The sequence below is a fragment of the Diachasmimorpha longicaudata genome, chromosome 2 (genome assembly GCF_034640455.1).
Source record: "Diachasmimorpha longicaudata isolate KC_UGA_2023 chromosome 2, iyDiaLong2, whole genome shotgun sequence".
NCBI lineage: Eukaryota > Metazoa > Arthropoda > Insecta > Hymenoptera > Braconidae > Diachasmimorpha > Diachasmimorpha longicaudata.
This window is the reverse complement of record NC_087226.1, coordinates 8,227,685-8,255,643: the sequence shown is the minus strand read 5'-3', so window position 1 is coordinate 8,255,643 and position 27,959 is coordinate 8,227,685. Positions and strand designations below refer to the sequence as shown.

Below are 27,959 nucleotides of genomic sequence, written 5' to 3'. Positions count from 1 at the left end.
AAATTTTGGAATAATATTTTCGAACGAACAATGTCAAAAGTCAAACATAATGAGAATTCCTAATGATGGATATCCGGCCAGCCAACACGTAAAAATTCAACTCCTCAAAGCCGAAAAAAAACCGGTAATATCACAATCATAATGTTCGAAAACTGTCCACCCACACCCCCAGTAGAAGGCATCCCCAACACTTCTTAGTAGCACCCGGCTCGTTGGAGCATCTTCCACCGACCAAACGCCGAGTGACAAAGAGCCCTCCGGAGTGGTGGGGCGTGATGTAGAATCGTGTACCTCAGCTACAGATAGTGGTTCATATCACCGCGGTAAAACACTGCTCCCACCCGGCAAAAGGAGGGGTAAAGAAACGGGGAGTAGTGGGGATAATTAAACTCACACAGTAGCGATCCCCTGTAACACGAAGAATTGTAACCATAGCAACGACAATTCGATCCGGCCAATCGGCTCTTGGTGCTGGGGCGTGGCTTAGTCATTGCCCACCAGTGGAAGGTTGATACATATGATGATCATAGTGGGGATAACGAAGGACTCTAACGAAAAAGGAAATACACCAGAGGTGGGGATGAATATCGAGGGGGATGGAGGCTTGGGAAAGTTGGAGTAGGTAGCACCGATGGAGAGACTCCTGGTGCAACGGGCGTACAAACGTATCATGCTGGGTAGGGCTGGGACAGAGATGCCGGGATGTAAGCGAAACCAGTTTGCTATCCGATACGATCGAGGCAACAGTCAGGCCACCGTTGTCCCTAGATTATTTTCATAGGAATGCACAAAGACATTGCAACAATAATTTCCATAACTAGTGGATAAACGCACTCCAGTGTCTAATTAACAAGGCATAAATATGTAAAATGTCAATTGGTGAAAATTACAAAAAGTGCTGATGACAAGTGTGCGATTGAACATCTGACATTATTGTGATGACTGAGATGATGTCAAGATGAGAAGAAAGTACAAATCCATGAATTTTGGGAAACTCGTGGATATCGATGCTATTGTGAAGTGACAGTGAATAGGAATTTAATTGTTTAGGTTTTCAATTATTATTTTTTCATAAATTGATAATGTCGGCAGTGGCGCCAGCAGGTGCTGCATCAACAGTTAGCAGTAATGGACCAATAATACCAGCACCAATATTCGCATTGCCAACGCTGTCATTCAGCGTTAGCCAAGTGGCAACAGTCTGTGAAACACTGGAGGAAAGTGGTGATATAGAGAGGCTAGCAAGATTTTTGTGGAGTTTACCAGTAGCACATCCTAACATACAGGAATTGAATCAAAGTGAAGCAGTGCTGAGGGCAAGGGCTATTGTTGCATTTCATTCGGGACACTACAGGGAACTATATGCGATATTGGAGAGGCACAAATTCACCAAAGATTCCCACGGTAAATTGCAAGCAATGTGGCTAGAGGCCCATTATTCCGAAGCGGAAAAACTTCGGGGTAGACCTCTAGGTCCTGTTGATAAATACAGAGTTAGAAAGAAATTTCCACTACCGAGAACTATCTGGGATGGTGAACAGAAGACACATTGTTTCAAGGAGAGAACGAGATCACTATTGAGAGAGTGGTATCTCCAGGATCCTTATCCCAATCCGGGAAAGAAGAGGGAATTGGCCGCGGCAACGGGCCTCACTCCGACGCAGGTGGGAAATTGGTTCAAGAACAGAAGACAGAGAGATCGAGCTGCTGCTGCCAAGAACAGGTAGGAACATATTTTTTTTTATGAAGATGTGACAAGTAGTTATTTGTGTGATTCGAGATCAATGAAAATACGGATTCATTGACGATTATATCTAGACACGAGCATTGACAGAAAAAATTTGCTTGTGTAGAGCCCATTCGATTGGGAGACGTGAGCTATTTTCGATGGTTTAGTTACTTTCAGGTATCAGCTGTCATTTTTGATCATGAAATTGAATTGGGCGAGAACAATGCAAAAAAACGAAGACTGCGGAATTATTGTTTTTCGAATATTCATTGCTTGTTAATGAATAATGGACAGTATTTAAAATCGCAGACACTTCATTCCTTCAACATTGTATGTTTATAAATTGCTATAGGAAGCACTCATTTCCAAAGGCAATTTGTTAATTACTTCATCGATCTGCTTTTATAAGAAAACTCTCAAATGTCTTTTCAGATTTTTTAAAATGCATTCCAAATGCAAACCTGTCAAGTTTCATCTTGATAATAATGAATCCTTCAATTATCCCACTTTAATTATTGGTAACAAACCGTCGTAACTATTAACGAATAGTGTAAATCGCTAAGAAGACTCATCAAGAACAACTAGATCCAAAAATTGATTACTGACATTGAGAAGTAACTGATTTATTAAACCAATTCCGAATGAGATGATTTGCCAATCCATTCAATGTTGAATGGGAGAAGTATTGATTTGGCACCATGTTTATTCAGAATTGGGGACACGGTTTGATTTGTGGGAACCAAAAATGAATTTTATCCATTAAAAAATGTTTAGCAAACGTCAGGAAAATAAACCACTACTCTCTAGATTTTTAATATGAGAGAGAATTAACTAGATGGACTAGATGTATCTGCATGATTTTTCTTTGATTGAGAAAATGTGTTGTTTTTTTTTCAATTGAAAAATGGATTGTTCACATTAAGAAACGTTTAATGGAAGTTAATCACAAAACGTTTAGTGGTTTAGGTCCCTTCGGGGCACCGAATGCCGCTTGATATTCTCTGTGTTGTCCTCAGCAAACGAGGGCTTTGTGGAGAAGTACAGTGTATGGTCCCGTTGGCTGTATACACGTTATTCTCCTCTACCCCCTTTTGGACAAACTCCATATACCCCCGACAAGGGTCGAGTAATTTCATTTCAACGTCCGACGGAGGGTCGCTGCCGTCGGATAACGGTGGAGCCTCGATTTTCGAATTACGTCTTTCAAATCACATTTTACCGAGTACATTCGCATTTCTGATAGTCAAATCTCTATTGGGGAGAGGGAAAAAAGCCATTAAATTTAGGAAATATTTTCGACGATTATTTCAAATAAAATTCCCGCATAAAAATCACTGGGACAAAAATTTTTGGTAAAAATTGAAACAAAATTGTCTGAAAAATTTTATTGGAAAAATTTTTAAGGATAATCAACGCGAGGTTGGGCATCAATCAACGATTCGTTTAATAAGCCAAACCATACAGAATTTGAGGAATGAAAGACTACAATAATAACAGCTGGTGTCGTTTGAACCGAATATTTAGAGAAAAATATTCTGAGTGATACCTTGAAAATATTTGAGAGTTGGAAACAATGCGAAAATAGGCCTCGCAATAATTCTCATTGTTGCGAAGTTAATCAACACAAAAGCAAATGAATTGCTTCTACCAAATTTTGCCCGAAATAATATCTTTCAAGATTATTTCTCGATTCAAGTCAGCTGATCTCATTTTACCACTGCCAAATTTATAAAAGCTGTATTGGTTACTTCAAATGAAAATACACCAAATTCACTGAATTTCTTAAATTGAAAAATAGTGAGATTCTTTCATCCAAAACTGAACAAATTACTCATTGATTATTGAGCCCATTAATTGACTGGGGAAAAACTTTTATTGGTTCACCTTCAGCAATTTTCAAGAACGGAATTACCTAGTTGTAAAACAATTGTCCTTCCACTCAACAAATAAAAAAAAATCCATGAATATACCTGTCCATCGAATCTAAGGAAAATCCACCCGGGGAGGATATAATTATTAGTACCCGGCACTCGTAGGCTCACGCCCGTACTAGAGACCAGCAGGTTTTGGCTGGTGGTGTCATTGTTGGAATACCGCCTACACCGATTTGTTGTCCTGTCTTCACTTTCCTTAGGTACGGTCATTATGGTTCGGGCTTGTTTCAAATGACAATAAGAAGTGAGGGAGCCGAAGGACTTTGGTTGTGTGGATAGTTTCCCCAATGCCTTCGTTACTTGATTTATGAAGAACCCAAGGGAGTGTCCCAAACCAAAAAGTCCAACAGACACTTAAGGGGTTTTCCCCATCATATTTTTCACACGGTATAAGGTTAGCGCATTTTCCGGAGTTTAAAAAAAATCATGGAAAATGTAACTACTGGGCACACAGGCCGGCCTTAACACATTCCTGTTCTACTCACTTAGGGCACGATCACCGAACCAAGAGAATCTTAACCTACAAACCAGATCCATTCGTTTGTAATAACTAATCTATTGTATCAGTGGATTAAACAATTACATCCGTGAAAATTTACCGCACCAGAGCTGGAGCTATCGCTATGAAAGATCAGCCAATGAGCGATAGAGATGACAGAATTTTAATATTTTAAATTCGCTTGAAGACACAAGTGTATAAATGTTTTAATATCGGAGTGTATGGAATAAATTGTTAAGTACTTCTGTGAAAAAAAATTCAGAAACGATCTATCAATACATCCACAATGGCAAAAATTCCATGAAATATTTCTTGATAAATCCCAAATGAGCCGTAATTTCATACTGAAAAATTTTAAACTCGATGATAAAGTCTTTATCTACTTGAATAAATATTTTTCTATAATCCGTAAAAACCGACAAAATATATTCCGATAGAATTATGGGAAGAATTATCACTCCGTTTGTTTAGACGAAAAAAGAAACGTTACAATTGCAACTCACATTTTCAGGGATACAAATAAAACGAAAAAAGCAATGTAGTGAGACTTGGAGACCCCACCATCCCTGTAAAATCCGTGCGAATAAAAAAAAGAAGAATGAAAAAATCTGTGCAAAGAGGGGTTGGAAAACGTATGAATATGGGAAAAACGAAGCGGATAGGATACATGCAAAGGACCAGTCTATGCATCCAGTGCAGGTCCTTTTCACCGTAATGTCGATATGCTCTCCAACGGTGGGAGAGTCACTGGTATGTATAACTCCAGCCGTACATAACGAATATACCGTCGCGATATACGTATTGCCGCATAGAGATAGCTCCAGCTCTGATGCGGTATATTTTCGCGGTCCAGCGAGCGAGTTATTCAATATGCTCAACCCCGAAAGCCCCGGAGCAATCTCCGCATTTCTCCTATGTCAGGGGTTGAGGCTTTAGACGTGTGTATGTGTGTGTGTGTGTACATGCCGGATCGCATTTGACTCACTCCCACTGTCTCTTTTACCCCTTCGCAAACCCCCTTCTACCTCTTTGGTACACGCTTTTGTGTGGCATCTGATTTTATTCACCAATTTCTTAATATTGTCTATAATATAATTTTTCATATTTCTTTATCGATTGGTGACAAACAACTTCAACTAAAAATCAGTTTTCTTCAATTGTCACCAACTGGAGAAATGAAGACTCGAATTTTCAATTTATTTTTGTTTCCAGAATTCTTCAGAGGGTCTTTCAGCACAATTTTTTAATTAATTCAATTTCTCTCATTTGTCCGACTCTAGTCTAACAATAACTTTTCTAATTTTTTATTTTAAAAATTACAGAAACGTTAAGGGCACGGGCTATTCACTAGTGATTGACAATTGTTGAATCACATTTCCCCTTGAAATGGACAATTAGATTTTTTCAGTTTGTAAATCAGTTTTCCTCAATTTGTTTATTTTGATTTTCATCTTTCATGTAACTTCCATTCGCTGTTCACCGCCTGTTCGTCACCGTCCGTTATCTTGATGACCTCAAACGAGCAACAAGCAAATCGCAAATGTCACGTCGTGATTCGTTTTATCTTTTACGACCCTGCGGGGTTTTAATATTTGACACGCGTGTGTTGTGTGAGAAAAGATGAGGATTCACTTGACGACAGCTGCCCACTGAATACAGTGTTCTGTTTTAAAATTTATTTTCATTTCATTTTCTTATTTTTATCACCCAACTTCCTCTTTTTGTCTCGATTTTAGCGGGAGAAGAAGGGGGGGAGGTGAAATCAATTCGCGAACAATGAAAGCAGAATGTGAATTCCAGAGCCCCCTAATGCCGAAAATATAAGTCTTGAGGTGGTCAACGTGAGACAAAGGAGATGATTAATTTCACCGTAGGCCGAGATCATTAGTGCCAAGGTGCTATGACACCTGCTCTCTTACAACTCCTCTCTGACACTCCACGAGTTTTTGATGAATTGCGGTCAACTTTCTGGGGGATCAAGAACCTCACACTTCAATTTTTTTTTTCAAAACTCTCAAATTTACTCGACGTATTCCAGTCCATCAACTCTAGATCTTTTCCTTTACGAAAAATGAGATTTACTTTTATTCAAATTTGTTGAATAATTAATGGCAGGCCGGCGGTGAAACCACCACCTTCACTTTAAACTCAATTCCTTGTTTTGAGTATAAAAAAAAAAATCCAAATTTTTCGTTTCAAAAATCACTTATTGGTGAAGGATAATAGAAAAATCACGTCTCGTGCACTCCCGAAATGAAACAAAATAATACGAAATGGGTAATTGCCAGGCAATCGCCGGGTCTCCAGTTGTCACTTCCTCCCAAAATACTTTCTTTTTGTGCACCGTAGGACCAAAAATCGAGACAATAATAATGATTCTCTCATACGGAACAGCGGAGAGATGTGAGGACGACGTGTACAGGGACAAAACTAGTCGAGTGTTGAGGAGGGTGCACGCGTGACTGTTTTCACGCTATCGCCGTGGGGGTTCCCCCATCAAGGGCTGAAATCCCAGAAAATATTAGTCAATATATGGGACCACAAGTCCACTAATTTGTCCATCGATTGGCCCATGTCGTGATTGCCTTCACTATCCGTAAAAATAAATATTAAAAACCCATACATCTCTTGCCATCAATTTCTAACAATTATATAACGCCCTCTCTCGTGATCAGTGTCAATTTTCCCTGTGAATTTTATTTTTCACAAGTACTATTTTTTCAACCCTCCGCCCATAGTTTTGAAACACGAATCGTGAATTATAAAAAATTGGTGCTCGTTACACATTGAATGGACGAAAAAGAAAAAAAAAACGAGAGTTTAATTGTAAAGTGTCATGTGATAGAGTGTCGGAGTGAGGAGACAATGCCAGATCACTCGATACTCGTTATCCCTCCGATAGGTTAATCGATACCCGTCGAGGTTCATCCGACACTACCGATTATCCATTGGATAACCATGCACTTCCAGCCGCTGATTATCCGAACGGTGCAATAACAAGGGGGCGATAGCTTCTCAATTTTCGTTCTTTCCGTTGGGTTTTAGTTGACGTTTTAGTTGTAGATGAATGAGACTAGTGGATTTGGGGATAATGATTCGGAAAGTCAAACCAATTGCAGATTTTGTTGAATTTCTTAGTTTGTGATTAAATGATCTTGGGCATAGAGTTAGAAATGAAGTTCACGATCTCCGAAAATGATCAGTCGATTGTTTTTTAAACTTTAACGTGATGAGAACTGCAACCCTACTGACGTTCAACTATTTAATTGACTGATTCAGTGAATTATAATGGCAACTTCAAGTAGATTTTGAAAAGAAATACTTTTCCACATGAAACACTATCGAACGCTGATTGTTTTTGTATAGAAGATCGAAATTTGAAGTTCTGTGAGTTACACCTCTACTAAATGTCAAATTTCCTTCAACTACATTGCAAAATAGAAGAGAAAGAGAAATTTAAAAAGTTTTCAGTGCCAACAACCGAATTGTCCTTGTCCTCTATTAAAAAAAATGAATACACTCAAATGGAAATTTCTCGTGTCCATCTTTTTTAATCGACACATCTTTAGCTTAAAAAAATCCACTTCGTAATTTCAGAATAAAAATTCTCTTTGCCTTCAAAATTTTCTCTAAAAATTCAATTCCCCATTGATCTTCAATTTCCCCAATAGCCATATGATTTCGAAGAACCTGAGGTAAACAAAAAAAAACAATTTCTAGGATGATCACATGCCAGGCTCAAAGCACTGCCACCTGTGATATAGAGTTCCATTGGGTGCGTATCGCATATCACGTTACGTCCCGTAAAAGAGACGAAAAAAACGAAATATTTAAGAGAAGATTTCCAGGTACCTTCGGCACTGATCAAGGCCCTCTTGGCAAAAGGGTGCAAGAGGGATCGTATGGAGGCTCGTGTTGAGGAGGAAGACGGTGTAGGTTCCTTAGGTAAATGGTGAGGGTGTATCGAATGTCCATGCGGTATTCTTCCTTCATAGTGTCCGGCTACCCCTCCGCTTGTTTCATGGTTAATTAAGCGGCTGACAATCTGACCACGGGACGGTTAGCAGAGGAGCAAAAGACTGGTAGGGGGGGAAAAAAAGAGATGAACCAACACCCAAGAGCTTCTTTCAAAGACCGTCAACGGCATCAGAAATTCCATTCGATGAATGAAGTTGATCTGAAGATATGCGCGTCCCATTCTGACATTTCGAATGTATTTTTTTTTTTTATTGTAGATGTGGATTTTTTTCTGTGGTCGGTTGTAATGGATATAGGGTCATTGTTGTGTAGAAATTCGTGAGAATTTTAACGGGTCCGAGTAGGTTATTTTTTCCTAGCATTGTTGGACCCAAGGGCTTATTTCTGATGATTGTTACTCACACGTCCGGTTAACAAACGACTCCAGCATGATTTGGCGGATACTCGGGGTCTAGGTCCCCATCCAAACGATCCGGCTTAATCATGATTGTTTTACGATTGAGCCGTTAACCAACACAAAACCTATCTCTTCATTTTCAATGCTCCCACGTTCTAAGGTGATTAATCGTTTTAAAATTGAAAAGAGTATTGACGTCTCAATTTCATTAGATCATCTTTGGTCCTAGATGCCTTAGATGTTAGACGAGATATTTGGTGAGCGTGAAATCATTGAACTTAAACGTGATTCTGTTAACGAGAGGCACATACGCCTTTGGAAATGTACGAAAAAGGGTGCCGACTAGAAAGGCAAACAGTTTAGCTGGAAACAATTGACTGCAGATTGAAGAGGGTAGACATCTGACGATCGATTCCGCCACGCGCTCCACTAAAGCACTCCTCTGCTCATGCTTAAAGTAAATGTTACATCTGTCGAATCGATGAAAATAGATTTCAAGTATGTGTGGAGTGAACGTTGACTCGCTATGGAATCGAGGGTGCGTTGAGAAGAACATGTCAAGGGGAAAGAACTTGAGGTTATGTATCAAATGGTCGTATTTTGTTCCTTAAAACGTTTACATTAAAAATGTGTAGTTCCTTCGAGGAGAAGTTGAGACACAGGAAGAGTATTCGGACGATTTCCCCAGGGGATTTAGTGAGGATAGAACAGAATGCAACAGAACAGAGCAAGAGTGTCCATTTTCTGGGTATATTAGTGTTTTTTTTTGTAATACACCTGTCTCCGGTGCATTACGAGATGAAACTACAATGTCAGAAGCTACAATCCTACCAAAATTCAACCTTCTATTTAAATTATTTCATAAATTATAATGCATAACTTCTATAATCTCCAAAAAGGGCGATAGCTATTCAATTTTATTAGCATAACTGTTTAAGCTTCGATTTGAATGTATGCATATGCTATCAATTCAAATATATAGGAGTATAACCTAATGAAGTTAATTGATTATCGACTGGAGTGTATTTCTCAGTAGAAATAGTAACAAGTTGTCCGGCATCCCTGTTACAACAACATTCACGCGCGATAACATTCACGCATCTGAAATTCAATGCGACACTCGCAGATATTATCGATAAAATTATCAATTTGTCCGAGGAGATTAAATTTCTACAAGGGTTGAGACACCAACTTGGAAACAAGCTGAAAGATTGCACTATTAATGACATTCTAACGCAATTTTCTGCTTCTGTAAAAAAAACCTAACGATTTATGTTCATCAAAATGAGTTATTCAAATTTTGAAACCGATCAGCCTTCGTCAATATTTATCTCTCCGTTCTTCAAAGCTAACGTTAATCTACGATGTCAGGTTTTGGATCATTACAAAGTATAATTTGACGTGTTCTTACTCTAGATTACCGTACTATGAACCGAGGCGAAAACTTGTAAACCCAGAGTATGTTGTCCTCCACTCGCGTGTCAATTAGCCACGGTTTTAATAATCGCGGTGTGGGAAGAGTCGTGAGGGCATTATAGCTGAATTTGATTTGACGAGTTGTTCGGTAAGGTACATTAGAGCCTTCCACTCGTAATGAATTTCTAATATCTCGTATGATGTGACGGTTCAATCATCATTCAACGTCGTCAGTGAATTAATTGTTCAAAAAAGGGGGTCATAATCTCGAGAAGGAAAATAACTACCACTATCATTACAGCGTTTCCATCAGTGTATCAGTGTAGTCGTATCACTTTTCACAGGTGATTTCAACGCTGACACGAATGAACGTTACTATGGGGAACATAGGGTCTTGTGTAACCGTGTGTGGAGTTGCCGACGGAGGGCTCTTAAACCGCAGTAAATCACTCTCGTGCACAGTCCTTCCACTATTACTTCGTATGGACCTGTACCGAATTCTTTATTGCCCCGGGAGTTTTTTTTTCCCTCTTGTTGTTATTTTTTTAGTTGACACATGCTTCACTGATTGTGGAGGATATAAAATACCGATGAATTGCGGGGCGGGGGGGGGCAGTTTCACCCAGTGGCTGACTTTCTACTTTAATTCAGGAATAATAATTTACGATTAATGTCCTACCCATAAACTCGATTCTATTTAAATATTACTAAAAATCAGATATTCTCGTACTCTCAAAAATAAGAATGAGAAGAGTACCTCCTCATCACTCTGTGTATCGTGTAATTCAGAAGTGATAACACGGAAATATTCACCCTCAGAGTTTTGCGGACAGGGGGACGAGAGGTTGGAGATAAGAAATGATCATCGTTAACTCAGGACAATGGTGTTTTGACGGTAGTTATGAGGAAGAGAAGGCGCTATGTGCGTCGAGGTTACCAGACAAATCGCCAGTGGAGTCTTGGGAAGAAATGACAGGTGAACATGGCGGGGTGCTTTGTGAAGAGCTCATTCATTACGACTGACGAAATTTTTCATGTTCACAGTCCATTCTACCCTGAGTAGTAGAGAAATAACACTCCATTATCCTTCATACGAGCTTTTCATCCGAATCGCTCAGACAATTTTTGATACACAAGCATGAAAATACAGTATAGATAATGCCATGTTTTCGAATGTACATAAGCCGAATGAAAAGAAAAAAAAAAGTGTAAAGGCGAGGAGCCCAAACGAGTGTGCAAACATTGCGCGACAAGTGACGTAGGTGCCCCCCCGCCCTTCCCCCTTTTTTATTCAGAGACTGTAAAAACAAGTCGTGCACGCGACGCTTTGCCTATGGGATTACCATTTGGACTAATCCGTACGCCTTGCCAATCGCTAGGCGTTTGTGAGTGCGCGAGTGGGTGGAGAGAAACGCAAACATCACGTTAAAATCTAACTCGCATGTAAGAGGATCGGTTTAAAAGGATTTCAATGAAGCATTCCTCATTGGTTCCATTCACATTTTCTCTTTGCAGTTGAATTATTTTATGCGACAATATCCCATAAATGATTTAATAGTGATTATGAAAAACGTGATACTGAAATACATTCAGTGAAAAAAATTGTAAGAAACTGGAATCAAAATTCACTGAAGTTCCAAATGGTTTTTGTCCTAAATTTTACCCAATTTTCTATTAACAATGCAAAATGGATTAATTAACGGTGAAATTTTTTATTCAGTGCAGTTTCCCCGTAATGCGGTTCCTCTGGAATTGCAGAAAGTCTCCTTCATCCCCAAATTATGGAAATAATTTCGTGGAAGTCGAGAGCGAGAATGATATGGCTAGAGATATAATAAATAACTCAGAACATGACTCCCCAGATTTTTGACAAGTTAATTACCCCCACAATCTATATTTCTACATTGTCCTAGCTGTCCTAGGTGTATATGTTTCGTGTTTCAAAAATGAATCGTTGTTTCCAAAAAAAAAAGGGCGCCCAATGGCGAACACTCTACCCCTGGCTACCTCCTCACATCCTGGATGAATCTACAGAAATCGAGCATACTTATGTAAATTGAGTTCGAAGGCGCATGCATCCGAGGTGCAAACTCACCTAACCTCTCTTTTGTTTTAATACAAATGTTTCAACCCAGGAGGACGGCCATGTTTTTCCAACGATGACGCAGCACAATGTGGGGTTGAGCCGGCCAAAAGGGGCCTCAACGATCCAACCCCGCGGGATCATTGACTTACGATCGTGTATGCGATTATAACGTCAGAGTTGACTACTCACTTTAGTCGTGAAACTTTATCGCGGTGAGTTTTTCAATGAAGATTTCGTTGTTTTTTCAAGAATAAAATAAAAGTACCAATACAAGAAGTTACATTTCGTGACTTATAACTTCAAATTATGAAACTTTCAAAATTTTGAAAATTTAAATTGAACACAAATACTGAGTGGGGGTTGAATAGTTCGCTTATTTAGATGCTCTACTCGGGACTTCACAATTTTAAGACTCTTGAAAGCCTCATCCTAAGATCCTCACGATCTTGAAATAGGGGATTACGTTTTGGTGACTTTATGGCGTTTAATTTTTCCATTACGTAAAAGGGTGTGCAAAATGTAGGAACTATGATCCTGAATGATAATTTCCAAATATCTCGACTTAATGAACAATGTCTAGTGTAATTGTGAGATTCCTAATTTCACGTACTCAAAAATCACAAAATTTTATTTGAGAATCTTCAATCTTCTGAAATACTGTGTCACCCGGACATAAAATTTGACAACTAATGGGCGATGGTCTTCGGACAAGGGCCAAGTCTCTCGGAAAGAATTTCAACAAATTTCGTTAGAAATAAAATAAGAAAAATATGATAATTAATGAATGCCATAGAATTCCAAAATTCAGCTCTCAGTCTTTCAAGACTAAATTCTCCTCCGGTGTCTTGACAAACGGGAAAGGATATTTTTACCAGTTGACACGCCATACAGATTTACCGTTAACTTGTCTCCCGGTCGTCCCAACGGATAAACAATAAAGCCTCCGACCGGCGTCACAGGGCACCGGAATGATAATTTAAACGATGACTCTCAGCTTCTTCGCATTCAATTACTAAATAATTGGCGGAAGACGGAAAGAGAGGGGAAGACAGAATGGGACTCACAAGATAAAACCTCGAGAGGGAGAAATTGTGTGTCACATGCCCTCAATGCGAAGGAGAGAGAATTTCGCATCGAGTCATTTTGCACTCGAGGTGACGAGCGTGACTTATAGCTCGTGAATTATAATCCAATTTGCGATTAGAGTTGTACACCTCGAGGGTGATTTGTCGAAAATAAAGAAAAAAAAAAAAAGAAACAGAGAGAATGCCCTGGATGAAGGTAAAAATGAATGTTGAAGACTTTCTCAAAAAAAAAATATTGAATGCAAAATTGAAAAATATTATTTGACGCGTGAAACGGAAGTCTCTGGGATGATTTGATACGTGCTAACGAGCCTTCATATCTCTCGGAAAAGTAGCCAATGTTCTGCTGGGGTTCATCTAACGAGCTCACATTGTCCTTTTACTTGAACTCCCCGCCTCAAGCGGATCATTTCCACTCGTTGCATCGCCACGAATTATACTACTTTTTTTTTTATTCATCGGTGTATTTATTTTCACTTGCTCTCACCCCTGGGGCAATGTGTGAGAGATGTGCTTATTAAAGTCTCGATATGCCGAGATCCGCGGAACGTCTTAGTCATCGCAAAAGGGCTCGAAGAGGAGGTGACCTTCGCGAGGGACTATTGGGCTTTCTGTATAAGTTTTTACGGATATTTAAATGTATAGGATACGAATTTTGAACGGACGTGAATGTTGGTTGAAGTTTACCAATCGTTGTATTGCTTTAGCAATTTTCGTAATTCGATTCTTACGACTTTGAATGAAGAAATTATAGCAAAATGTAACCGAAAAATATTCTTCACCCGGCAATTTTGACGAAGTTCCCGCCTAAAAAAAAAGCATTTCAAGACCCTTGCATAGCCTCCCAATGCATCCGCCCGTCTAAAAAACTCGCCACGAATAAAAAGATAATCCAAACCAATTTGTTCAGAAAAAACCGCCTATCGAACAAAGTGAAACAGACGTTTTCTCTCCGCCATGCGATCGCCTCATTGTATACAACGTTAAAACACGTGAAATTAATCGGGGAGACCGATAAAAGATAGCTGAGGTAATTACTTACCGACACACATCGAGACAACGTAACGCAATGAGGCTATATCCTCTCCGTCCTCTCCTTTACTTCCTTTTTCCATTTTGCAGTTTTATTTTTCACCTCTAGCGTAAATGCACCGAGATAATATCGCTTTTGAGCCATCACTGTATTGTTTTTATTTCTTCATAGAGTGAAACATACTGAAACATAAAAAAATATTGCAACATAAATAATTGCACACGTGAAAAAAAAGCTAACTAACAAAAACTCGGCTCTTTCATTTTCATTTTTACCAGTTTGTTTAGGTCATTTTTCAATTGAAAGTGGAAATTGAGTTTCGGCTAATTTCTTATCTATATTGCGCATGCGGTAATGAGTCCAGGGTAATTATTACTCTGACGAAGGGAACAGGGGGATTTTCATTAAAGGCAATATCAATGTGTGTGCGGCGAAAAAAGTTGGGGAAAAAAATGCTAAACAAGTCATGTAATCGTCGAATGGAATCTCGTTATCGGGGCAAAAATCCGGGAAAATAGTAAATTCATTATATTTCCTTATTTATTTCGCAATGCTTCTAACCCGCCCAATATTGATCCTGCGGAGGATTACGACATATGATAAACTCATCACAGGAAGCACTTTAAAGAGTGGCAGGAGACCACCAATAAATATGAGATGACAGTACGTAATGGAAAAAGTATTGCAGAATTCGATTAGCAAATGGTGAAAATAGTGAATGTTTCTCTGCTGAGTTGAAAACACCCAAGAAACACTGAACAAGAAATTAATGTGCGCTGAAATTGCCAAATTAACTATTCAGACTATCAGAAATAATTCCATGAACGTGAATATTTATTCAATATTACGTAAGCATACCGTCGTAATCAACTCTAACATTGGCCAATAATTGTTGAAGAATTTTTGTTTGAATAAATGAACAATTTTATCCGTATAGGGTAAAATTTTGTCCCAAATTTTTTATTACTTTTTATTAAACTTTTCTCTTCGTGTGCGATAAATCCCAGCACACTCATTTCACTACTTCATTACGCCTTTGCTTTCTCTCATCTCTTTCGTCACTTCCCACCCTCAGTCCAAGTTAATGCTACTTGTTACACAACGAGGTATACAGCAGTCATTTAGCCAACAGTGTCGAGAATCACCTGCAACGTGAATCGATATTTGCCAGGTGTATTAGCATCAACTCGCGCATGCTATCACGCTCACAGTTGTGTTCATAATGTCGTGGTGTGCCTGTCGGTGGGGATAATTTTACACTCGGTTTCATCATTCGCGTTCGTATAATAGAGGTAATAATGATTTTAGGTGGGACAATTGAATGATTAATGGATTGGAGTAATGACAAGGAAAAAAAAACAATTATTCTCGACATTTTTTCAATTATTTCGAAATTCACCAGATTGCAATCATGTACTCTATGCCAAATTTTTGGCTAGTCACTAACATTTTTATTCAGCGGGGCAGAATGGACTGACTTTTATGTGGAGTCAATTGATCCTCATATATTCGAATAAAAATGCTTTTGTCAAAAGTCTGGATAAAAATTTTTACCATGAATTTTCTTATTAGAGAGGAAAAAATACCCGGTGGATAGAAAGGTTGTCCCGCTTATCGAATTTGACACTTCAAGAAACCGAAACATTGAAAAGGGCCACCCCCCATTCTACTTGCAATATCAACTCACCGAGTCTCTCATCGCTCCAACTGCGAATGAAGATGGGGTAGGATTTGCTCATTGCCCCGAGGGACGAGGGACTAATTTTCCACGGGCGAACTGAGATCCCAGGAAATATAAAGATGAAAATCTCCGAATTCCCAGTGGAAACGAAAGTATTCACCTCTGAATTTCACTGCGAGAATTTTTTTTGTCTGAACTTTTTCAAATAAAGGTTGAATTTGATAATTAACCATGACTTGTGTACACATGTCGATCATGAAATGACAATCACTCCCTAATATTGAAGGAAATTCAGTATTTATTCTGTGGAATAGGAATAATACTAGCTGTTTATAAACAAATCTTTTGGTGGTTGAAAACTGAAGCGAAAAATTTGGTCTCCGAATGAATAAAAAAAAAATTATTTTTTCCTCAATTTCTATTTCATCTTGAACTTCGTCGCTGCTCCAAGTGCGTTTCCAGGTTCAACCTTTCTCCAACGTATTGAATTGAAAAGTTCCTCGTTTTCCATGGGCACAGAGGTCAATTCATCGTATGGAGTGGCTATTCTTGCCTGGAAATTGCCTGAAATTGGTTTACACGAAGATCGTCGACCCCCAAGAACTCGCCTAGAGTTTAGAAATTGATTCGTTTTTCACCGGGGGTTATCCCACCGGGGGCACCACCGGAATCGTTTAATTTTTACCCTCGTCTCCACTCGAGTCGTCCTTTGTCATTTTCCATCGTCACATTTTCCCAACATCGTGAAAACAGGTGGATTAATTCCTGAACAAAATAAACCTACACCCAAGAACACGTGCTGATGATAAATCATTCCGAATTCTTTTGATCGATCAATTTCATGATTAGACAAGATCGTTTAATAATATTTTCACTCCAATAATCCAACCGGCTGTCAATGTCACCGGTGAACTGCAAAAAAAATAGTGACAACCCTAGGTGTATCAAACCTGATAGCACACGCATGTCCGCGTAACGAGTGAACTGATTCTCCAAGATACGTGGAACAAAAAAAATATGATGCCTTCGAATCGTTGGGGCTTAATTGCTTAATCAAACGTTGTAAATCTCGGTGAGTGGAGGCATTTACGTGGGATATCAACAACGGGTTATAGGCAAAAACTGTCGTCTCGTTGGAGGTGTAATTCTTATTTGAAAGTCAAATTTTTTTACACAAATGAATTATTGTGCAAGATAACAAACAAAATTGTGAATTTCAAAATAGAATTGTTCATTAACAAATGAAAAATATTGTGAGAGCTTGCAAGAAGGTTAAGAAGGCTTCTAGAACTGAACTTTCAGAATTGTTTTGAAATTTATTCACTGGTTATTCATGTTTTAACCAGGAAAAGTTGGGAAAACTGCAAATTGGAGTTCAATTAGTCAACGATGACTATTAGAAAGTGGAAAAATCGACGGAAAATTTTTCTGGCCTCTCAACTCATGAAGATTTCAAAACCTATTTTTCCATTGGAAATTCTAGTGTTTTTTAACTACTAAAAGATAGAATTCCACCGAATTTTCACTTCACCTTTTTCCCATTGACAATTCATTAATCAAAATTTATATCTTGAGACCTAAAATCAAAAATTGAGTTTCTCCAGCGGATGATTTGCATCTCCAGTGTCGTGAAACCAATCAGTACCCGACATAAAGAGGCAAAAGACAGGATATCCCCGGAAGGCATAAGAGAGATAAACACAGCGTCTGCCCTGAAGTAGAGGGGAACGGAGATAAAAATTTAACTTTAACGCAATTCCAAGCGATTACCACGTACCCAGTTGCCTCCTCTGATACAGCGCCCCCCCCCCTCCCCTCAGTTTACTACCTTGATTGGCTTACATTGTCGATGCTTAACTGTTTCATGCACCAGTGACCGATCAACGTTGTATCCAAAGAGAGGGTACCGAAGGATATCGTTGGACACGATAGGGGTAACATTTCATACCCCGAAGGGATTTTCATTGGCATTGCTCGTGAAGATTCAAATCCCTCCACCCCTCAGCCCTTTGATATACCCCGGGTTACAGCCATCAAATTATATTGCAGTTAAATCGAATCATATGAGTTTCGTTTATGAATATTTCATTTTCTTCATCACATGGGGCTCTATTAAATTCATTGATTTTTTGAAATAGTAGTTGTTTTTTTTTTCATTAAAAATAGATATTTCCACTAATCGTCCAATAGCCATAATTATTTGAGTCATTTATGAAGAAAAATGAGTTGAGTAAAGATTAAAATATTTTGCTATTTTTATCCAAAAAATACTTATACCTTTCAACGGATGTATTTTTGGAAAAAATCCGAAATTTGCTTTAGCGTACACGCGATAATGTCTCTCAAACAATAAACCTCATAACTCCAATTAAATCTCAAATATTAATATAAATATCCCTCTCCGAATAAACGGAAGCACCACATACACAATTTCACCCCTTCAACCACAAGACTAGGCAAAATGAGTATCCGTAAAACGGACACGCCGACTAAAAGGCTTACCGGGTAATTTGCGACGGCTTAAGGCCCAGGCCAATCTGATCCTCTCCCTCCCCAACAGCTTCCTTCACGTGTGAAATTTTATACGCTCCAACATTCTCCATTGCCCGTTTTTCAGAAGAAAATAAAACCAAAATAGGTAAAATAAAAAAAAGTTCCCGAAATGTACGAAAAGACGTTGAAATCAACAGTGGAAAATAATCCAAGTGAAGAAAGTACACGAGGTGGGAGGAACGAACGGATCACTTTGAAAAACGATACAGATTGTGCCCACTCCATCATTCGATCGCATCATTTCGCTTAACCCTCCACTCGCACGCATCATTCGCCATTCGGTCCACAGAGGCGAACACGAGAACCTAAGTTTCACGGGCTGTCGCCCTCAATCTTAACCAAAAATTTTTATTTCAATCAGTTGTATGCCCAGAATTAATTGTGCGTAATTGTCCGTAACTTAGCCACGAGGAGAAAAAGCCTCACTAAATTTTTTTCAAGTGACAACTCCACCGAAATAACGAGGACTTTGATTATTGAGAACTTACTACTTCATAAAAGAATCAATTGGACTGAAAATTAAGGTGTGGATATCATTGGAGAAAAATTTGAAATTCCTTACGACTTCCCATCCTCTAGTAGCAATGAAGCACAAGTCTGCTCTCCCTTTATACTCTGAATGTTCAACTACAAAATGAAAAAAAAAATAGAACAGAAAAAAATATTTTCTCGAATTCCTATTGTTTTTCATCTACTACCGTTCCTCCACAACCCATGATCCACGGGTGGTCGTATCGATTTCTCTGATCGATTCATCCTCGACAAAAACCGATCCGATTACCCGTCTACCTCGTCCCTTTATTTTCGAAGAAAAATCCCTACCCCCTTTTCATTTTTTTATCCTCAATATTCACATTTTGATTGTTCGCCAAGGCGTATTTGGCTCTCCGGTGACCCGTGCCACCAATGGAGAGACAACAATATGGTACGGGTGGTCGTCGAATGATCTAGGATGCTTGGAGTGTTGAGGAGTGGAACTTAATTTGTCACGAAGAGCGCTCTCACTCGAGGTCTCAGAATGGGATTCGACTGGCTTGTTCAAGAGCCCTCGACACTCATTGGTATTGAGTCCAAAGGCGCGTGGGCGTCAGTTCAAACTATTGCGTCAATTTTTCATCGGTTTGTCAACATTTCACTGATTTAGATTTTTTTTTTACTGGACAAAAATGTCTTAGGGGTCGATTGAACGCCTCTTGAAGCAGTGGATTGATATCTGAATGGGATAGTCTCTCGTATTTACCCTCAAACATCGCCCAAAAGCTCTGACAAGAACGCCCCTGTGCACACTTCAATCCCTGACACACTCCTGATTACAAATAAATTATTTAACCCCGTATTTTTCTCATCTTCACACGGCTAAACAACTCATGAATACGTAATATCTCGTTTAGGGATGTTGGGACTTGTTGAAAAATTGAATAAAATTTCAGGTGGAGACAAAATCGCCTTACAGAAGTTCTTTTGATGCATTGAATCAATTCTCTTTAAATATAATAGCGAGTGATATTCCGATTAGCAAAACATACCAATTAGACGATAATTATGGGAAAACCCTGAAGGAAGAAATAAATTTTCACTGGTCAAAAATTGTTTCCCTCATTAGATAATTTTACGATTTCAATCTCTCATTTATTTCTTTAGAAAAAAAAATGGACAAGAGCTTCCGGTCTTCATCTGCCAAATGTCGGCGGGTTTTCCCATTATTTTCCAGGTGAGGAAATGGCTTAATTACCCCGACCCGAGAATAAAGAAATGTGGAAATATAAGGTAGAATGATCCACACCTGAGTAACAAAACATTTCCTCGCCTTGTAAAATCCAATCGTGCGTAGCAGAGGTATTACCCAGAGGGCCATTGAAGATGGTGGTAGTAGCTAATTATCCTCTCGTTTATCTCGGTTCGCTGCGGCAACAACGGTTAACGTCAACGGAATAATTTTACGGGCCAAAGACAAGCAAGATACATGGACGCAAGAGAATGGAAGAAGAGGATGGCTTTCCTACATTATTGTATACGGGGTTTGAAGGTAACCCCTGGAGTACAGCCAGGGCAAATTTTACGGTCTCGTTGAACGTGTAGAGACAACGGGATTACGGTTTTGAGTCCGGACGTAGTTTGCCTCGGGAGGAAGTCCTTCCACTGGCATGTTCTTGTCTAACCGAAAACGGTAGAGTGGATTCAATTTACAACTAAACCGTCTCACAATTTCTCGAGTTTTAGAAAACCCCATTTTCTTATATTTTTCACATCACAACGACGAGAAGAAAGAATGTAATCTACTGTACAACAATTATTTGAAATACTACAATTGTAACTCAGTGTAATTTCTTCAAATACAAGTTACCAACGCAAAATAAGTCAAGACATTTTACACTGAAAAGATAATTAAAGAACGTAAATTATTACTTCTTTTTTCTCTGATGTATTGCTCTCTTCCATTGAAACAAAATGAAAAACTTATTCTCGATACTATACACGTCGGGAGATGTACGTCAAGTGCCATTAGGACAAACAACACTCGAGAGAAGTAAAGGGAAAGTATAAGTGCGCCTTCCATCCCCTTCGAGTGTCCGAATATTTCTCCTGCCATAAGCGAAAAGACAGAACTAAACCGCTCGCCTCATGAATTTGTACAAAACATTGTGAACATTATCTATATAAACTTGACATTTGACCCCACATTTTAGACTTCCACTCGTCTATATCGGATGTCCTTTAACAGGCTCCCAAGTAAAACAAATCGAGCACTTAAAAACCGTCAAACATATCGTCATTCTCAGTTTAAAAAGTCATTCTACACTATCCACAAGATGAGGGGAAAATCAGGGATATGTAACTATAGTCCGGCACAAAGTGCAACGAATTTAGTTAATAAATTTCATATTCACTCCTAATATATAAATAAATCCCTCGAGAATTGTACCATTTTCTTTGTAGTTCGGAGAAAAAATCCCTCATCACTAAATTTTATTGGAAATTTTTAACCGAAATTCCCAGTAATTTCCATCCCCAGTTCTACCCCAATCTCATGTATTCGGCGCCACATGAAATGTATTCACCCCTCCCCCTCCCCAAAATCGAAGGAGCTAACGCCACAAGAAAAAAAAACTCAAAAACTCCACTTGATCTCGGTGCGATAAAATATTGCAAATCATGGACTACCTGTATACTGTCGGCGTTTCACAAATCTATACCCGAGGCATGCTCCTGCACTCCAGACGCCCTTTGTTTCATCCTAATGCACCTCGTGATAAAACCAAAAAGTCCAAAACAAGCAGTGAATATCCCACCAAAAAATAATGACTTTGTTCTTAAATTTATGAATAATATGCGATAATGAGATGGCGCAAACCTACGTTATTGTTCCACCTAATGAAAGAAACGAAGAATGAGCATCGAGTGCACAAATACAATTCCCCATTTTCAAATGAAAAGAATAAAACGGCCAGAATGAACGATCAGACCGTCAGAGTCGCGCAGGGGGATGGAGGAACCATATCGTTTTAACGTCTCTATTAGCGGCTATTAAAAACGAGCTAGCAAGATGAAAAAATGTCCCGAAGGGTATTTAGGGGGTGAAGGATACAAGAGATCGAGGGGATTGAGGGGCTGAAGGGAGGGAAGCGTGTACCGTTTCGAATCGCGCCTCGACCGTTCACATCATGCACATTGACGGACCCTGGTATCCAGTTACCTTTTGTCGTGGGCCAACTGAGGCTCAGATTCTCCAGGCCCGATATATATATCCATCCATTGTCCCCCCCCCTCCCTCCCCCCGGTACTGGGTATTTAGCATGGCACGAGAGATGGAAAATATCCTCTTGGGTGATGTCTGTGTGAAGAAAAAAAAAATAAAGGTAAAATCCTCGTGGAATATGGAGGGCGGGTAAGTGTGTGGTGTACAGTGACATGACCCCCAGATTCTGTTAAAATGATAGCCTTTTGGAAGGGGTTGAGGTCTGGTGGGGTATGGGGTGGCTTTTCGATTATTGTATTTGGTGAGACATGAGGGAGATTTTTTTTTGTCGAAATCTTAATCCATATGAATATCGAATACTTTTAGATAATTTTATGAACATTGATAATGTTCATATCCATTCAAACTCGTATTTTCATTTCAGTGATCAAAAATATTTTTTACTCTGTGATTTTATTTTTTGTTAAATTTGATTTTCTGTAAAATTGTTAGTCTTGAAGTAATTCACGTGATGTTCGCTGCTTTAATTGAATTTTGATATTTTTAATCACTCAAATGCTAACTTTTCGATTAAATTATTGAAAAAATGTATGTGAAAACTCGATATAAATTTTTATCTTCGGAAGAGCAAAATAAATTCCAAGGAATATGCATCAATATCGAAATTAATCCCCTAATTTCACCATTTCCTTGACAATAATTCCCTGAATCTATTACGAATTAGCAAAAATAATTGCTAGGGTAGAAAATGATTGTATTTCATTTGGACGAATGAAAAAGTCCCGACCATTTGCCACCGGTGTCCCATTATCCATCTCCATAATTGGCATCGTGCTGGCGATATTCCTAAAAAAATTGTCTCGTCATCCCGTGTAAATGCATATGGAGAGGGCTGAGTGGAAGCTCGAGGAGCATCGGCGTCGGACATATAATACAACAGGCCACCGAATTTCTCCAGTCCCTCTTCCACCACAATCACCACACACCAATGCATTCAGCGTCTTTCAGGCACCTGTATCAAAGCCCTCTCTATCTCCGTAAGTGCCTTCCAGCGATTTGATACACCCTTCTTGCCAATTTTCAATGGTCGATGAAGATGATTAATTGCGGATTGAGAGTCAAAACCGAATTATTTCAATTTAACTAAAGTAGATTACAATGGAAAAAGACAAATTTATTTACCGGAATTCTACCTAAGGCAAAAAAATTTCGCTTTAACCAAAAATATGTCATTGATCAGGTACTGTAATTTTGAATTTGAAAACATGAGGATTTTTGTTTCTTTTTACCTAATGTCCCAAAGTGATAAATTAATAAATTTCATATTCAATATCACAAGTCACAAACAATAAACTCCCCATTCCATTGGCAAGCTCGGGTGGTCCACATCCCCATCACCTCAACATCTATCCACACTTGAAATCACCTCCGCACTAATAACTTGGAAATCTCCCAAGCCCCATCCCCAAAATACATCAAAAAGCATCGAGGAGGCGTAAAGAGCGATAAAAGACGGCTGTTGAGTTGTTTCGAGATGTAACAAGAGGGAGTTGAAGTCCGATTAGTAACGAAAACACACGGACTTTCCTCCTACACTTATTTTTCTCCCTTTCATCGCAGAAATGTCTCCCTCATTCTCCTCATCCTCAGTTCCCCGACTGGCACCGGGGAAAACTGTAGGATCGATTCAGCGTCTCCAACGTCAAAAGTAGAGGGAGTTACACCCGCTGTTCACCAACTAAAATTTATCGTATTGTTTCCATCCCCTCAAATCCCTCCTTTATTATATACACATTATCAACTGAGATTTTCAATGTTTTTTTTTCCCTCAAAGTGCATTCATTTCTGAATTGAAATATTATTTCGTTACGGTGAATGAATAAAAATTGAGGATTAATGACTGCGTCTGGATGTGACGCTTGTTGGAGAATGAATCCCTTTCATCCATGCATTAATTATCTGAATAAAGGCCGTTGGTTAATGACTGGCTGAGTCAACGAGCTGTGTTAGAGATTATTATTAGCGCGTTGTAAACATGATGCGGATGTAGCGACGTTTAGCACCTCCGTGTGTTCTACTGAATGCGTCGTTTCCTCTCTCGTCTCTTATCGCTAGTATATGGTATCATCTGTTGTAATCGGTTGAAGTTCAATCGATTGTTATTTGCAATTATATTGCTGGGTTGTTTTTAATTAAAGATATCCAAGTCTAAACGTGGAATCTAAAATATTTTGCAATTTTTCAGTAAAATATAATATATCGACAACATATAGCTCCAATGCCATTAAATATTGATTTTTTTAAAATTTTCCTCACGCTATTTAAGTAACAAATATGATGACTGATAATGGTATGGTCTACAGCAATTGTAAGACACTTGGATGTCCTTAAACATTTATTATTTAGTTGATCTAAAAACCAAATTGCTCAGCGCGATAATCGGGACCTTCACGAGTTAATTGTCTACTCGATGACGAAAATTTCTACATCTGTGACTTGATTATTAATCAATATTATTTTTTATGATTAAAGCAGAATACAACAACAATCTGGCCAAGGGAATGGGGCTTCCCGTCGTGCCCTGAGTCCCAGTCCAGGCGGTAGCGATACAGAAGACTCTGACATATCGCTGGGCGGTACATCACCCCCATCACCATCATCACCACCACCATCACATCATCAACCATCACCTGTCTCTCTCGGCCCAATTGGACCACTACCACCCCCAACGCTTAATTTTCGATTTGACGCCGGCCATACGCATGCATTTCGCTTTACCCACGCCACCGCCTTCAAATTCCCAGGGACGGGTTTTCGCTTTGGGCCACACAGTCCTCAGCATAATCACCCGACGATTCCCAGTACAGGAGGAATGTTTAGGCTTACGGATACAAGTCCGTTTCAGGCCGTCGGACCGCGGGATGATTTGGGGTCGAGGTTTGTATAAAATTCATTTATCACATCAATGATATTGAAAATTTCTGGTCGTATCAGAAAAGAGCACAGAGGAACATCAGCAGAAATATTTCAAATTAATTTAAAGTCACTAATGAACGAACCTCTACGAAAGGCGAAACCTCTTTTTGGCATAAAAAATCAGTTGCTGACGTTATTTTGAATGATATTCTACTGTTCTATTGTAACTTCACCTAAAATCGTCCTGCTATTGTTATCAGAAATTCAATAATTTTCTATTTTATAAATTTTCAATAACATGGAAAGTGTATTGAACTAAAAAAATGTAATTGATCACGAATTCGGTTATTTACAGATTGCCGGAGCCTCTAGGATTACACCCCCCGAGATTACACCACCACGAAACGATTCTCCATCATCCTCACCCCCAGCACCAACTCCCAGAAGGTATATCAAGGCTATCAGATGCTTCGAGGCTATCAGACGGTGGTATATCCCGTCTGTCTGATAGCCTGAGCGAAGCTCACAGTCCGCCCCTGGTAGCCACCAATCTCTCAGTGACAGGACCACTGAGAGTAGCTGTACCAAGTCCCCACACCCCATCGTCTCGAGGCAGTCCACCGAGTCAAACGTCCCACCATATTCAGCAGAAACCCGGTCAGGGTCTAATAAGAGTGGCAACACCACCAATAAATCCTAAACCACCGCAGATTCACAGGCCATTTTCACCAGCGTGATAGAGTCATCAGAATTCTGAATCCTCGATCGGGGCATTGTTAAATGGATGAATCATCATAATGATCACCTCCAATTCTGTAAATATCTATCGTACATCACGACATCAAACGATCTGTTTTTTTTTTATGTTAACTGTAAATACCGATTTAATTGTAAGAGGAATGAGAGAGCGGAGAATCATACGGGAAGTACTAGAAATCACCTCAACATTTTTTTTTCTCTCCTCTCGTCATTAATTCCCTGCCCAATCACCGAATTTGCAATGTCATACGGTATTATTGATGGTTAATTCCAACGGTTTGTAAATATCATGAACCTCCAGTCATTGAAAACGCTTGTTTTGAGGGAACACGTAGAACTTGGATTTCATGACATCTTCTAAATTATATAATGTGTCATACACTGAAATAATCCAGTCCCGCTCTTTTATTCTATTAACTTCTATTCGATAATCCGCGAGAGACACGAGACTGATTCGCGGTGATTCCCTAGTGGCAATTTTTGTTTAATTGTTTTTTTAAGAATTCAATGACATGTCCAGACTGTTTTAAAATCACATACTCATTTCTAAGTTATTGATAAAATCGAGCCAATTAATATTCAGTAATGTAATGTTCTATAAAAATTAACACTGGGATTCCAACAATTGTATTAAATACTGATTGCCAAGAAATTTGTTGCCTAGAATTCGGGTTAAAAATGAAAACAGATTGTATTTTACGAAGAAATTACATGACCTTTTATGGAAAGAACTACAGATTTTTCGGGTGCTGTAATTTTTTAGTAAACCTTATTCGTCATTTTCATTTTTTATCATATTTCTGCAAATATTAAATATCTAGCCTGGACAACCTAAGAAACGACAACGAAAGTCTGTAGTCGTTCTATTGTAGAAATGTTCCAAATTGTATTATAATTTTCCTAGTCTCAAAGACTGGAGATGCCTTTTTCGTTATCAACTATTGTGATGAACACAATGCCATCAGAATCTTAATTTACCATCATCCCAGCCCTGCCTTGATCCCTATTCGCCCTGTACAAGTCCGTCATTAGATTAAGTAGGTCTAGCGCAGCTTGAAAAATACGATTATCGTACGGATTCGCTAAAAAACAAAAACTAACCTGGGAGTGAAATAAAAGATGCAAGACACAAAATGCGGTGAAGAATAAATTAATATTAGAAAAATAAATCAACTAAAAATATGAATTTCATGGATGATGGGGGAAACAAAATCGACAAGCGATTACTTGGAAAAAAAATTAAATCCTCTCCACGTATAACGAAAGACAAAGTTCTGCAGGCACATTCTGGAGGGTGAAAAAATTATTCGAAATCCAAAAAAATAAAGTAATGAAACTCGTTATGCCTATGATAGAAGGAAAAAAATTATTGTATAGGTTGAATCCTTATACATACTGAACATACTAGTACGTAATGATATCTAGGTTATTAACGCAAACAAATTAATTATATGAAAAAATTATACATATTATATATATGAACAAAAGAACCTTATTGATATTCATTATTAATATTATGAAAAAAATATTATTTGCGCCTGTAAATATATTCACGCGAAAATATATTAACAGATTATTATGAAGCTACGGAATTCGTTGATTATTTATACGCATCATCCAAATTACTTCACTGAAAAATCTAGAGAGCTCAATAGAATATTTTATCAATTTCTATTGAATAACTCTGCGCATTCTGTGGAATAGAAACTCTTCAACCGAATGAATGACTAAAATTTCATATTTTCATGGAACTATTTCTACAGCAATGCATAAACACGAATTTTCTCATTTTCCGCTCCCTTTTTCCCTTGTCAAAAAAAAAGGGGAACATTAAAATTTGGAAAAAGTAAATCAAAGAATTTCAACAGAAAATATCTCAATAAAATAAACTGAATATAGAAAACATCTATTAGTTATTTTCTGTAGAATATCTATCGATGAGACATTTTCATTATAAAAACAGCCACAATATCTGCGGAATTGTTCAATAAAATGGGCGAAAAACCAATATAAAGTGCAATAAAAATCCAACACAATTTTCACGAGATTTTTCTATGAAAAATGAACTGCTTTTATTCCCCGGTTTTTCGATAGTGGGTGGAGGACATAAGATGGGGCTTTCTGGTTGGATGATAATGCTGGTCGTGTGGGCGTGGGGATCGCTGACAAATTTAACCAATGGGCTTTCGTCCCATC

At 38.6% G+C, this 27,959-nt stretch overlaps 2 protein-coding genes across 3 annotated transcripts in view; one reads left to right on the top strand and one right to left on the bottom strand.

The window, feature by feature from the left end:
- LOC135159843 (uncharacterized) overlaps positions 1 to 27,959 on the bottom strand; it is a 131,050-nt gene that overhangs the window by 95,361 nt on the left and 7,730 nt on the right. The window contains exon 3 of the mRNA XM_064115934.1: positions 14,167 to 14,339. Coding sequence (XP_063972004.1) covers positions 14,167 to 14,239 — 73 coding nt within the window. The 5' untranslated portion in view covers positions 14,240 to 14,339. The remainder of the gene's footprint in view (positions 1 to 14,166; positions 14,340 to 27,959) is intronic.
- On the top strand, positions 51 to 27,753 carry LOC135159840 (homeobox protein SIX3). Of its 2 annotated transcripts, none has more exons than XM_064115929.1 (3): positions 51 to 1,723; positions 24,621 to 25,025; positions 25,360 to 27,753. In XM_064115929.1, exons 1-3 carry the CDS (start codon positions 1,083 to 1,085, stop codon positions 25,739 to 25,741), a joined length of 1,428 nt encoding a protein of 475 aa, XP_063971999.1. In that variant the 5' UTR covers positions 51 to 1,082; the 3' UTR covers positions 25,742 to 27,753. The 2 variants fall into 2 exon arrangements, with proteins under 2 accessions (XP_063971999.1, XP_063972000.1); XM_064115930.1 differs by having other exon boundaries at positions 56 to 1,723; positions 24,624 to 25,025; positions 25,360 to 27,752.

Coding starts and splice junctions, on each gene's coding strand:
- LOC135159840 (XM_064115929.1), top strand. CDS start 1,083: ATGTCGGCAGTGGCGCCAGCAGGTGCTGCATCAACAGTTAGCAGTAAT. Junction 1,724..24,620: donor GCTGCTGCTGCCAAGAACAG/GTAGGAACATAT, acceptor TTATGATTAAAG/CAGAATACAACAACAATCTG. Junction 25,026..25,359: donor CGGGATGATTTGGGGTCGAG/GTTTGTATAAAA, acceptor GGTTATTTACAG/ATTGCCGGAGCCTCTAGGAT.